The following is a 14,442-nucleotide window of genomic DNA, read 5'->3' as shown; positions in this document are numbered from 1 at the left end:
GCGACGCGTGAGGTGGGGTGGGCTGGGGGGGTGGTGGTGGTGGAGGGCGACTCGACCGCGGCACGACAGGAGAGAGAGAGGGGGGGGGGGGGGGGGGGGGGGGGGGGGGGGGGGGGGGGGGGGGGGGGGGGGAGGGGGGGGGGGGGGCGCGGCGGAGCCAACAGCCAGGCGAAGCCAGCCGGGCGCGACTGTCATGTAACGCAATTAGAAAAATGGGGAATAATCTGCGCCGCCCGCTCGCGCCAACGTGCGATCGGGTCGTCACCACGAGCGCACCAGCGCGGCTGCACGCGCGCGGCACTTCCAAAAGCAAAGGGGAGCGGAGAAAGTTTTTTTTTATCAAACGTACCTGTATTAAGTTAAAGAATACGTACAAAGATCCCTCGAAATACAGATACGACACAGTAGGATACAGAGGACAGCTGTCCCCACCAAATCACACACAGGTACCTAGAGAAAAAACAGAAATTACAAACAAGCCTAAGAACCCTGCCGAACGGCGTCAGGAACCGAAGCCTCCAGGCGCCATCTTTCCCAGAACTGAGAGGAGTCCATCGCGCAAAGGTTTGCAAAGAGCCGAAGTAGACACTCGTCCCTAAGAACGAGATATGTCGGTCGTTGAAAGTTTGTCGGCCGGGATCGCGCCCCAAGCCCCCTCGCCCTTGGATCGAAGCTCGCCGTTGACGACAGCCGCCGCCACAGGGAAGTCGAGGTCGATCCATCCTCCACGTTGCCGCAGACCCAACAGCCGCCTCCCCATCCTCGAAGCAAAACGACGGCACCCACCACGCCTCGGCTAACGTCGAGATTGAAGGCCGCCGACCACTGACTCCTACACAGAGACTCCACACAGGGAGTGCCACCTCCATGGGTTCACCGTCGTCGCCGGAGTGGAGCTTCAACAAGGCGAGGAAGAGTCCAAGAGGACTTATTCCGCCGCGCCGCTGCCGCCACCGCCAGGAAACCTAAACCTAGAAACCCTAGGACCTAAACTACCACCTACCCCGCCCGTCGGCAAGAGACCGACGATCCCCGCCGCCTCGCGACGTCCCACAGGCCATCGGAGGCGGAAGAGACCGCCAACTCCGCCGGCAGCGACGAGATCCCTTTTTCGCCTCTCGCAACTGTAGCGGGGAGCCTTCGAGAGACAGCCCGAATTCTAAGGGTTGGGCGTGGAGAAAGTTGGGGAACGAGGAAGGTGGCGGTGCGGTAGGAATAGAATAGGAGGTGGAGGGGATCAAAGGCGAGCACGACGGGGACAGGGAAGAAGAAAAAAGGCGGTGGTGGGCTTGGAACCGGGAGGGAGGGATTAGATTATGAGATTTTTTTAAAAAAAATAGATTATGAGATTTTCCATGCGTGCCATTATAAGGTTTGTAATTTCCTATAGTCCATTAAAAATCCTTGGGTGGACACATGTGCTATTGGTCTGAATTTTTTTTCTACTCTCCTGATTTGACTCTATTGGTGTTATAGATGTGAACAAATAAAAATACTCTCAGGTTTGAATATGTTATGATTTTTTTTAGTATCTTAATGATTTTAAATGAAAAAACTCAAAACTAGAAAGTCGAGATCTACAATTTTTATATAAAATTATTTTTATTTGATTTCGTAAAAAAATGATTTAATATGATTAATATGTCTTCGATTAATATGTCTTAAAAAATATATGACTTGATATGATATGATTTGATACGATTAATAGGGTTTGGGGGCTCGACTCGACTCCTCGCGAGATCAGAGTCGGCGTCACGGCAGGTGATCTGACTGTGATTCTGACCGTGTTTACATGTGCCGTCAAGCCGTGGGGAAAGTGCTCTCTCTCTCTCTCTCTCTCTCTCTCTCTCTCTGCCCGCTCAGCGGGGTAGATGGAGACTGGCCGCTGGGGCCCGTGGGGAGGCCGCTGGGGCCACCTGGCCGACAGTTAGGCAGCGTGTCGTCATTTTGGGTGGGCCGATGGAACAGATGGATGGCTTTCGGCGGAGGGAGCAGGCATGGCGAACTGGAAAGCTGATGCCGCCACAGCCGTACTCGCATACCGGATCCCGCGATGAAAGCCACCTGCTGTGTGTGGAGGCTGTTGGCTTGCTCACAGTGGATTATAAGTTGAATAATATTTTTCTTTTGTATAAACCAGTCAGCAGTAAATAATCCATGATTGTTTACGATAAAACAAACAGGCTGTATGGTTTAGTACGGGAGTGTTCGGCTGAGTTGAAATTTTCACTGTTCATACTAGAAATCCCGTTTATGTCAAAATGTTATGAGAAAAATACTACTCCGATTTGAAAAATAAGTCAAACAAGCTAAATTTCATCTCAACCGAACAAGCTCACCTGCGTCTGCATGATGTACGGTCTACTCAGCCTTTGTACAGTACCGTCCTCCGTCTGTAGAGTCTCTTCTGGCAAATATATGTTGGCGTACATGCACACTTGGCTCCTCCGTCCTACTCCGTACCTGCTAGCGTTTTATATGTGCATTTTGGCCTGGTTTAGTTCCAAAAACTTTTTTCAAATGTGCTACAGTATTTATAACATCGAATCTTGTGATATGTGTATGGAGCATTAAATGTAGACGAAAAAAAATAATTACACAGTTTGGTTGGAAATCGCGAGACGAACGTTTTGAGCCTAATTAGTCCATGACTGAATATTAATTGCCACATAAAAACGAAAGTGCTACCGTAGTCAAAATCCTAAACTTCACCCAACTAAACAAGCCCTTTGTGCAGCTGCTATAATTGTTTAATCATAGAATCCGAGATGGCAACGGCGCACGTTCGTTACATAGCATCGATGCTGTTGTTAAAGAGTTGATCTGGTGATCCTACGCAGCACGGATACCTCTTAGGTCAGGATCGTATCCGGGACACGGATACACGAAGGATATATTGCTGATATGTATAGGGTTATTTGGATAGATACCATTACAATTCTTAGAACTTTGAGATCTACCATTATAATTCATCGTTTCACTGAGTTTCGCCATTCTCTACGTCTTCCAGCTGCTTGGACCCACTGGCAGTCGTATGGGCACTGTTCTCTTTTCTGTATGGATGATTTTGCCCGTGTCCGAAGATGAAAGAGCCCTGCGCTGCGTCCGTGGCCCCATCTCTCAGTCCCTTCTCCTCCTCGCGCTCACTCTATCTCTCACTCGTCCTCCTGACGCGGTGACGGCGGGGACCCGAACCCTAACCCTAGCCGCCGGCGTCCTGGAGCCCACGCCCGCGCCCGAGTCAGCTGCCGCCGTCGACATCCTGGAGCTCGCGCCCGCGCCTGAGCTGTCCTCTCGGATCCTGGACGATTGGAGCCTCTCCAGCGACCTCACAATGGTGTTCCATTGAGCACAATGGCTGACCCCGCGGACATGGAGCATGGCGAGGAGAGGTATGGATCTCCAACCTTCAATCTCTTGAGTCTGAGTAGCGATGCGAGTAGGTCGAGGAATTGCGCTGACCCTAGTGTATTTATTTGCGAATTGTTTGTTTGCTGCTAGGGTTCGGTTGTTCTCCTTAGAGATTAAAGTTGAAGGTTTTTGTACTACAGACAGTAATGGTAGGAAAGCTTACACGAAGGGTAGTGTGATTAAATGGGATGTGGAGGTAGGATCGTTCACTTTTGAGTTGCTGATGCAAAGCTTGACCAATCAGTTCAAATGGTCCCCTACCCAGAGTCCTTGTGTGTGGTTCTTTGACAAAAGGATGTGTGAAGACGTCAGACTAGTTAATGACTTCCAGCTGAATGATGTGTTTGAAATGTATAAGGATCAGATGCATTGCCAACTTGTTGTAGGAGTTTTTGAAAGAAAAGTTGCAGATGTTGAAGAGTTTGCTACCCTAGAGCCTCTTTGTGTGATTCCTCCTGTTGAGCATGAGAATCCTAGTCCAGATCCCAATAGACATGAGAACCCTATTTCAGATCCTGCTGAGCAGCCTAATCCTCCTGTTAGCCCTGCTACCAAGCCAGATGAAGAATCAGAGTATCCTTTAGAGCCTGAACTAGAACCTGACAGGGAGCCAGACATGTTTGATAATGAGGAGGAGTATGTGGGTGTCGATGATGAGGGAATGTACATGCCAGTACCTCCTCATCAGTATACTAACAATGCACAGGCTGCTAACAGTTCTCACCCACAACCATGTGCTAATGCTGATGCAAATGATTGTGGTGCTGCTGAAGGAGGTGTTCCTCTTAAGGCAGAGATTGATGATGCAGATCCACAGGAGGTCCATGTGATTCATGATCTAGAAAACCCCAAGATTGTGAAAGAAGGGCTCTTTCCTGATATTGTTGCATTCAGGAAGGCAATTAGGCATTATGCAGTGAAGACAGGCTTTGAGTTTGCTGGTGTGCAAACTAACCCTATTAGATTTATTGCCAAGTGTAAAGCAGAGGGATGTCCTTGACGTATACATGCTTCTAGAAATTCTTATGGCAAGACAATAGAGGTAAATTTGTCATTATTGTTGGAGTTGTTTATTAAATTTGTTATTTATGCAACTAATGTCCTATTGCATTTGGCCACTTTTCAAAAACTTGCAAAGAGGCAGAGATTGGAGAAGATGGTGAGAGAGCTCCACTAAGGAACAAGGCTAACAAAAGGTATGTTTCTGTGCACTAAATCTATCATGTTTTTCACTTCACAATATGTAATGTCACCTTTAAAATATAGGAAATAAGCTCCAATAAATGCAGCTGGTCCCTCCCAAGGCAAGAAACAGAAAGTTCAGAAGAAGCAGAAGAAGGGCACAACAAAGAAGAAGAAGACACCCATCAAGAAGAAGCTCAAGAAGACAACAGCCGACCCACCTACTACTGTTGTTAGTAGCCTTAGGAGGCTAGTCTATGAAGACTAGAGCTTGTCAGCAGCTTTTGATATGCTTTTGTAATATCAGCAGTTGAACCTTGTTGTAGTTTATGGGGTACCCTAGTTTATGATATGCTTTTGTGTAACATTGTAGCTGGAACCATGTATGGTTGTGAACCTGGTATGCTGGAACCTTGTATGGTTGTAAGATCAGCAGTTGAACCTGGTATGCTGCTACTGGTATGCTGTTATGTTGAACCTTGATTTAAGCGTTAGAATCCTGGAAACTTGTAGTTGGGTTTAAGTGTTGAACTGGTCTTGGTGCTGAGTCCCGTGCTACTGGTTTAAGTGTTGGCATTCCTCTTTGCCACAGGTCACTTGCAGCAGCAAGGTTCAAGCAGATCATTATCTACTGAACTGGGAAACAACTGGAAACATGATCATTGTTTGAGCACCTGAACTGGGAATGCTTGAGTAGCTAGTGAGTGAGCTGTTGCATCGAGTCTTCTGTTTATCTTTGCCACAAGAATTTGATGGATGAGTGTTCTCATTTTCTTTCATCTTTCCAGAACTCAGAACTGGGGTCCAAATTTGTTAAGACAGGTTTAGATAGTTTAGGTAACATTGGGAGCATGCTGCCGCCACCACCCAAAAACATGCCACCACCACCGCCACCGCCCAAGACCATGCAAGATCAGTCTTGCCATCTCAATGACAACCAAAGGAGCCTGAGGAACAAACAAAAGCCACACCTAAACCTCCATAATGCATTGTTACACTTGTTACATCTCTACATGTAAGATCTGTACCCATACATCAACAATTTGATATGTAGTTTGTAACCAACATTGACATTTATTCATTTTTTGTTAACAGTTACATCTAAAGCTGTTGAACACTGAAAAGATGAACACAAGCTTTGCTCAAACATGGCGACCACATATCAAGTTAAGCTACCACAGATCAAGTTGAGCTCACTAGAAGCTAACCACAGATTTGTAACCTAATCAGAAGGTTTGGACCTCATCAGTACACAAAAGAAACAGGGAGCCACAGCTCCAACACAACCAACCCACACTTACATTAGCTGACTAACACACATTCTAGCTGTTCACTTCCACATGACAGCAACAACAAATGCACCAATCAGGACACCTACAAAAACCAAAAAAAATTGGCGATACAACTGAACAATCAAGCACAATATGGCATTTCTTCGTGTCCAGCTCAGGCTTCGGCTCAGCAGGTTGGACCTTCAGTTTCCACAGATCAGCTACTACACTATCCATAGTTTGCTTCAACTCTTGCAATTCTTCCTTCAACTCGGCATAACAGTCGGCTGATGTCTCCTTACCAGTCTGCCACCGGCGTTCCCTTGCTTCCAAGCCCTCAATCTGCAACTTAGAGCAGATGAAGCCGCAGGTAGTATGATCACCCTGCACACAAAAAACATCAATCAGAGTAGCATCAAGAAACACAGTGAGGTCAACAATGTCAAGAATCCTAACCTTAATGTTGTATGGGCACGTGAGAAACCACTGACCCTTTGTCGCTGGCTGCTTGCTCTGGATCCGGACCAAAGGAACATGGCAATAAGGGCACTCCCTTCTGCCGCTACCCGTCGCGCTCGAGCCCGTCGAAGGTACCTTCATCGGGCTTCCAGTCCACTACCCGGCCATGGCTCCAATCGTCCGAGATCCGGGAGGACAGCTCGGGCGCGGGCTCTAGGACGCCGGCGACGGCAGCTGACTCGAGCACGGGCGCAGGCTCCAGGACACCGGCGGCTAGGGTTAGGGTTCGGGTCCCCGTCGTCGCCGCGTCGGGAGGACGAGTGAGAGACAGAGTGAGCGCGAGGAGGAGAAGGGACTGAGAGATGGGGCCACAGGCGCAGTGCAGGGCTCTTTCATCTTCGGACGGGGGCAAAATCGTCAATACAGAAAAGAGAACAGTGCCCATACGACTGCCAGTGGGCCCAAGCAGCTGGAAGACGTAGAGAATGGCAAAACTCAGTGAAACGATGAATTATAATGGTAGATCTTAAAATAGACGAATTTTAATGGTACATCTCAAAGTTCTGAGAATTGTAATGGTACCAATCCAAATAACCCATATTAATATCCTTGGAGTATCTGATTTTTATTTAATTTAATCAATTATAGATATGTTGCTTATTTGTCAATTTATCATTATATGATCTTCCTGAACTGTGAACTCTAGTATGGAGTATGGACTTGTTATTTGTGAATTTGGTGTATCGCTGCAATGTATGCACTATGGAGTTATGTACTGAAAATTTGATAGTCTCTCTGTCCCTAAATGTTTGTTGCCATGATTTGCGTGCCGATAACTTTGACTCAACTTATAGAAAATGCTTACAACATTTCTATCTTCAAATAAATTTATTAAAAAACTAGATTCAAATATCTATCCAATGATAGTAATTATGTATCATAAATATTAATATTTTTAATACATATTTAGTCAAAATTGTTTATCGAAAAACGAAAACGACAGATATTTAGAGACGGAGTAAGTATGTATTATTGTTTATTTATATAGAAAAATACTCAAACGTATTTGCATATCTTTTTTTTCAAGAAATTGTTGTATCCATGTATCCGTATCCTTGATATCGATACACATATCCATATCCGTGCTGGGTAGTTGTGATCCATGTGCGATTGGTGCAGCTTATCTTCCTTCCACAAAATGGAAATAAATATTGCAGCTTATCAGGACGACGAACTAGTTCTTACTCTCTCGTGGACCACGTGCATGACATTCCGTTTTGAATATGTGTGATGAACTTATTGACAGTGGGCTGTACGCCCGTACTGTATTCTTCGTGTATTCTGGAATGCACAAACAAAAAAATGAACAAAACATAATCTAACTAATCAACTGGGTAAGTTTAAGCTAGTTTGCCGGAAACGGCGTAAGCAAACTCCTAATCAATTCCAGATATCTCGAGCATTTCGATGGGAAAGCGCATGATTATGACGGCTTGCTTGCTTGCAGCAATGCAGCAAATGGAAGAGCTGAGCTAGCACGCGTCGTAACACAACTCGTCTCCACGGCCCGATCAGCTCAGCTGTACCTGTGTGCGCGCGGTACTCGCCTGTCATGGACCCCGGTGCGGATGAAAATATTGGCCGCATCCTCATCCTTCCAGCTCAAACGCGGCACGTCTGTTTTGTTGGGTGGTGGAACAGTGAACAAGACTGGCAGCAGCTGCACGACCGGTGCTGCCGTCAGCAACTTCTTTGTGATGGTACCCCGGCCGGCGTGTACATACAGTTACGCCTTCGCCACTAGCTGTCTACCGCCTTCGCCACAGTTTTCTTGGTCCAAGACGTGATGAGGTAGTAGCAGGCACTAGGCATCGGCCAGCAGGGGCAGCATGAAGCAGGCTGCAGCAAATCGTCCTGTTCGTACTTTTTCAATCAACAAATAGTATTTTTTTTTTCTCACAACAAATCAGTCAACAATACTTTCAGCAACGGCTTATCAGCTAAAGGAACAGAGCAAATTGTCGTCCCAGCACTAGCTCCCGGGTTTTTAACAGCTGCTGGCCGTGCTTGCCACAGCCTGCGCACCCGAACGAACGAACGCAACGCACGATCACAGGAATCGAGTAGCACGTTCGGAGTATAATAAACCAGACAGGATGCTTTGCTGTTGTGACGATGCGACGACGGGTACCCCCTCAGAGTTTGAAACGGCTAGAGATGAACAGGCGCGCGGACGGACTGGTGGGTACGTGTCGGTGTCCGTTCAAGCCCGATCGCTAGCTCATGGGTTCCTACTGGTGTTCGGTGTACGCCTCATTCTTTCACTGGTACGCCGTGGGGGAAAAGTGGCTGGCGGAGAAGGTAAGAAATCAACCGCCACCGGGCACCGCTATGCGATGATGGCGGCGTCGCGCGAGTGCAACCACCGCCGTGTCCTTGTGGCTGGCGTGCCGTCCATTTCAATCCACATTAATTTGATTCTGGGAGATGGTCGCTGAAACTGTGAGAACAGAAAACAGATTGGAATTCTCCACGGATTGTATTAGGATCCCGGCAAGGTTCTTATTATCCTGACACTTTCAGGATCCAGAAAAAGTCGACGATTTGGCTGTCTCCGGCTGTTGAACGAGATTAAAATATCGCATTTCTTGGTTTTCTGATAATTGGAATTGGAAGTGGTAAAATACCATGCTGGCTGATGGCTACTCCTGCTTGCAGCTCTGCAAGCTGAAAATGTCACCCTCCTATCAGATGCCAGAAAATTACGCTCTCAAGCAAGCATGATGTCAAAAAAAGCAAGCAAGATGCTCACGACTACCACTTACCAGCCAGGCAGCCCGTAATAAACGAGCAAGCCGCGGCCGCGTTGGCTTGGATCCAGCGCACCGCTGCCACCCGCGTCTCAAATGCGCAGCGCAGGCGCGCAGCTGAGAGCTGACCAACGAACGCAACGACCACCTACCAGCTTTTGTTCCAGACTTCCGGTGCACCGTAGTTTGGACGACTGGGCAGCTGGACTTGCCATAAAACCAGACGAAATGGCATGGCATGAACTGCTTACGCTGCTCAAGTTGTGCACACAAAAATTCAACACAAGAAATCCAGGTAGAACAAGGCGGGAAGGCTGGCGTTTCCTGTCAAAAACGAGGGCTCCGTTACCTGCTTCTCTGGTTTCGTCGTTTCGATGGACAATAATCAAGCGCCCCCTGGATGAGATCACCACGAGAACAGATTCCAGCGACTTTCTTTTGCCCCTGTGCCGAATGATGATTTGATGAGCTGTCGATCGAGACCCGCAAATTCCTTAAACAAAGTTTGCGTCCAAGGTCCAACCAACGAAAGCTTTTATGGGATCATGGGGACCCTCGTAGATAGAATCATCACAGCCACGGGGCGTCAATGAACTCTTGCTAACCTACGAACCTGCCCAGAAAGCTCCATGATGCAACGCTGCCAATCTGTAAAAGGTGGTGATTCATGAAACGGTAAAAGAAGATGAGAAGTAATTCATGCGATGGTAAAAAAGAGGGTTAAAAGATCACAGGGGGTCCCTTATCAGTCTAGCATTCAAAGAATCTGACGCCCATTTTTCACCTGTAGTGTAAAATAAAAGGGCCTTTCGTGAGTCATAATACGCGTTCCCACCCCCAGAGCTTATGGCTTTCTGTGGCAGGCTTCTCACAATTTGTTGTGCTCATCTTATACACAGCAGAAACTGATATACGATGAGCACAACAAACAATGGGCGAATGATTAACAAGATAACAAGAGCTGTATGATGGCTATGGCAGCCTTCAAAGGAAGACAGTGTTGCACCTTCAGAGGCAGAAGCCACTATGACTGTGACGAGAAACACCTGTTTCTCTGTACGGTTCTCACGAGAGTTCGGAAGGAACACCGAAGACAAACTATGCAGGATATAAAAAGTACTGATCCTATGCAAGAGAATTCAATGTACATGATTTCACAACCCACTAGGAACATTCCCAGTGAGGTCCAATTGCAGATAAGTAAGCCCCCTTCTAAGGAGATATACCAACCTTCCTGGCACTAGCTACTGAATCGCTAAGCCATCACCGAAATCTCTTGTCCTTTTGAAGCATGATATTTGGGTTCCGTGAATGACTCTTGTTTCCTGTTAGCTCGCCCCACCTGGTCCCTGCTCCATGAACACGTGAAGAAATGCTCCAGAGGGTGTCTCCTGCCTGACCAGCTGCCTCTTTGGTTGGCTTCACGATAGCTTTGGATTTCATCAGAGGATGCTTGTTTCCCTTGCCCATGCCAGCTGCAAGCAACCATCTAGAGCCAGAATGCTGCTGCGTTTGATTGCCCCATGGTTTCATCTTCTCAGGTTCGCTCTTGAAACCAGCGACATGCACTTCTGTAACCTTGAATTGGGGAATAGGATCCTCTAATTCCTCAGCCTTCTCTTCTGTGACCAATGCCTTATCTGGAACCTCTTCGGTCTTGGGTTCCTCATCATCCTGCTTGCTGTTGCCTTTGTCTGAGACAGTACTGTAGATTTTGGGCTTTGGGGGTACAAAAACCCTTTCAACTTGGATTAATGCGAGCATTGGTGTGCCCACTGGCTCGTAATTGCGTAGTGGGTCACGCAGTTGAACCATGAGAGCAACCGTAAAGTTATTCCCTAACAAGCCCCATCTTCTACCAGATCTCCTCTTTCTGTCTCCATTCCGGTTTTCAGCAACTAACTCCATGGATTTTGCATGGTGAGCAGCAAGTATCTTCGATGTCCGGTCACTATACTGTTCTTCTTCGTCCACAACCCCAGAATCAAGCCTCATCCACTCATCTAGAGTGATTGACAAGCCCATTAATCCATCAACTTCTTCTCCACTTTGCTTAACGTCCAGAAGCTGCAAACCTGCAGTTCCCTCTAAACCAAGGGACAAGGTATTCTCTGCACACTTTCCTTGCAGAGATGAAAATTCCCCAATAGGCTTCGCACTGATATTGGAGGGTGCATCTTCTTCTGACATGCCAGATTGTATCCTCAAACCCTCAATGGAAAGGGCTTCAATCTTTTCCATAGCTAATGGTGCAAGGTCCTCAAGTGAAACATACTCTGAAGCATTCTCCCCACCCAAGGATGATGAAAGATCAGCACATCTACCTTTCTTCTTCTTACCAGAGGGAGCATTGCCACCCCCTCCTACCAAAGCATCGATGCTATGATAGTCCAATGCATCATATCTGCGTTGATAAAAGAGAAAAAAAAAACTTTAAGCAAGGCATATGATAAAGTAGGAAAAAGCACAAACAAGCACGAAAAGGAAGATAATAAACCTTTCAGTAGACTCCAGAGCTGGAGCAGCTTCCCAGGCAATCTGCTGCATCATTTTACCATTAACATCTTTCAAGGGCATAAGTTTGTTTGCCTGCATTGATAACTTCTCAATTCCAACTGATGCCAGACCACGCAATATATCCATAATCCCAGATCCCATCTCTGCTGGCAGTACAATCGGAGAAGAAGCCTGCATAACCAAGCTGCAGTTGTTCTTTGCATTTTTGAACAGGGCTGGGTTCATTGATCGCAGAAATCCTCCATCTTTGGTCTGAATAAATGGACCTAAACCTTGAGCCAATGGCGGTAGCTCCAGGGGCTGCTCAGGTGGGAGGTTAATGGGGCTACCAAACCCACTTCTACTTTCAGGAGAAGATTGGAAGGACTTCTCATTTAGCCCAAATTGACGCATTAAGGCCTCAGTTTCTTCGTCTTCCAGCGACTTAGCTCGAAATTTGGTATCAATGGGTTGGCTTCCATTCTGAAGCTCGAGCTCAGCCTCATGTATCATTGCAGAGAGATCGAAATCCTCCACAACATCCTCACAAGTAGGTCCTTCAATTCCATGGTCAAAGTCCAAACCAAGAATAGCGTTGCCAGATGCTAACGCTTCCTTTTCAAACTGCTTCCAAAGTCGTTCTCTCGGTGACTCGGAATCACTATCTGAGGGTTGCCCAAATGGGCTATGCTCTATGCCAAGCATATCCAAAAACTCATTAGCAACAGAATCTGTTGAAAGATCCATGCTGCGTGATCTGCCCTTCCTACTGGCAGACTTGTAACTATCAGTCACTCCTGTGCAGCTTAATCGCCTAGAATGCTTATCTTCTACAACTGGTGATTCAAATTCCTCTGGCTCAGCAACTGAGAGCTCGTTCAAAATACATTCCAGGTCCTCCAGTTCTGCATCTGCTCCAAACTGACCCTCTGCTTCCGGAGCAGCAGTAGGCAGTGAAGCGGCTTCGACTATTCCATCCTCTTTGTCTTCCACATTCTCCCTTTGAACAGCAACATCACTGACTGCCACTTCAGTCTTCACTCCAACAGTCTGATCTTCAGCGACATCACCGCTTATTACTACAGGCTTGAATGATCCCTCTTCGTCAATTTTAAACCCTGAATCCTCATTATGATCAGCAGCATTGCTGGTTTCCACATGTTTGAGTCTTTGTGGGTCATCCGAAGCAACCTCAACTCCATGCTCAACAACATTGAACTCCACCGTGCCCCAATCGCCATCTGGACGCACCAAGCTCCCCTTCTTAACCTCTACCGATGTGCAGTGCTTTGCCTCCGGAGACCCCTCCTCCGTGCAGTCCAGTGCTGCCACCTCCTCCTTCCTCGCAACAGGACCCCCGTCACCAACAAAAGGCAGCGACCTGGCAGACCTCAAGCCGGGCAGCACCTCGTGCAGCACCCTCACGTCCCTGCTCCGCGCCGGCACAGGCGTCGGCACCTGCACTGACACCGGGCGCGCCATGGACCCGCGCCGCAGCCCCGCCACTTCCCCGGCCTTGTGCTGCTCGCTGGCGCCGCCGCCCGCGAGGAGCGAGCAAGAGAAGGTTACGTTGAGCCGCGCGCCGCGGGCGGGGCCGGACAGCCGGAAGCTGGTGCTCCACTTGCCGAAGCCGGAGTCGCCGCCGTCCTCGAGATCGTCGAAGGAGAGCGGGAGCAGGCGGGTGAGGTCGACCTCGTGCTTACCGAGCTCGAGAGTGGAGGCGGCGACGGAGACAGCAAAGGCGCGGGGCTCGTACTTGACCACGGCCTTCGCGCCGCGGGAGAAGTAGACCGGGGACCGTAGCGTGAGCGCCTCCTCGAACGCGGCGGCGCCGAGGGCGGCCGGGACGGAGCGGGTGGAGGCGGACACGGACATCCGGCGGAACTGGACGGAGACCGCGGACCCATCGAGCGCAGCGGGGAGGCCGTCGACGGAGTGCACGTGCAGCACGAACGCGCAGTCGAGGCGGCGGCGGCCCAGGTGCGAGATGGCGGTCAGGGACTTCTTCCAGAAGGAAGAGGAGGACGAGGAAGTGGAAGCGGAGGAGGAGTTGGCGGTGGACGGCAGGAGCTTGCGCGACGAGGAGGAGGAGAAGGAGGGCTTGAGCCGGGGCTTGTGGCGCGGCTGCTCGGTGGCGGCGGGGGATGGGGAGGGGAGCGGTAGGGAGCGGCGGCGGCGGGCGGAGGGGTCGAGGGAGAGCGCCTTGTGGAGCGTGACGATGTCGCGGGCGAGGGCGGCGTCGCCCGCGTCGCCCCCGCGGTGGTCGCCGCCGCCGCCGCTGCCGCCGTGGGGGAAGCGAGACGACATAGCTGGCGGCGCCTGGGCTTGAGATGGGTCGGGGGATTTTCAGGAGGCGATTTGAAGAGGGCGGCGCGGCCGGCGACGTGGGGAAGACACACAGACATGGACAGGGGGAGCGGAGCGGGGGATGCGTTGCTTTGGTGGTGCGTTTTGTTTTGTCGTTGCTATGGGGATATTTAACTTTTTATCATTGTAACCGTGACGACTCCTAAAACAGCACTAGCCGGGACGATATGGTTTTAGCGGCAGACAAATAAAATAGATATATAATTTACTATTTTTCTCATGTGGCACGTCGGCACCTCGTATCCGTGCGGATCCGAGTCAGCAGCGCCATGTAAAATAACCGCCTCTGCCCCTAATGTCTTTCTACTCCCGTACACCCCTCGTGCCGCCCACTCGTTTCACCCACCCCATTTTTTCTCCGCTCGTCGTGCTTGTGCTTGGCCCGTGGCTCAGGCCGGTCTGTAGCGCGCGGCGTACGGTCAGGAGGCTTGTCAGCGGCCGCGCCT

The 14,442-nt window shown here is 49.2% G+C and overlaps 1 protein-coding gene across 1 annotated transcript; it reads right to left on the bottom strand.

The window, feature by feature from the left end:
- Positions 1-10,099: 10,099 nt before the first annotated feature.
- On the bottom strand, positions 10,100-14,071 carry LOC136452808 (protein PLASTID MOVEMENT IMPAIRED 1-RELATED 1-like). Its single transcript, XM_066453402.1, has 2 exons — positions 11,631-14,071; positions 10,100-11,537 (listed from the first exon to the last, which is right to left on the bottom strand). Exons 1-2 carry the CDS (start codon positions 13,934-13,936, stop codon positions 10,397-10,399), a joined length of 3,447 nt encoding a protein of 1,148 aa, XP_066309499.1. The 5' UTR covers positions 13,937-14,071; the 3' UTR covers positions 10,100-10,396.
- Positions 14,072-14,442: the final 371 nt, after the last annotated feature.

The sequence above is a fragment of the Miscanthus floridulus genome, chromosome 5 (assembly GCF_019320115.1).
Source record: "Miscanthus floridulus cultivar M001 chromosome 5, ASM1932011v1, whole genome shotgun sequence".
Lineage (NCBI taxonomy): Eukaryota > Viridiplantae > Streptophyta > Magnoliopsida > Poales > Poaceae > Miscanthus > Miscanthus floridulus.
The sequence above is the reverse complement of the archived record's forward strand: the minus strand, read 5'-3'. Positions and strand labels throughout refer to the sequence as shown.

What these genes read in the sequence shown, in the direction of transcription:
- LOC136452808 (XM_066453402.1), bottom strand. Translation starts at nt 13,936, where the DNA reads ATGTCGTCTCGCTTCCCCCACGGCGGCAGCGGCGGCGGCGGCGACCAC. An exon ending in GCTCTGGAGTCTACTGAAAG is followed by an intron (nt 11,538 to 11,630) that starts GTTTATTATCTT and finishes TTATCAACGCAG; the next exon opens with ATATGATGCATTGGACTATC.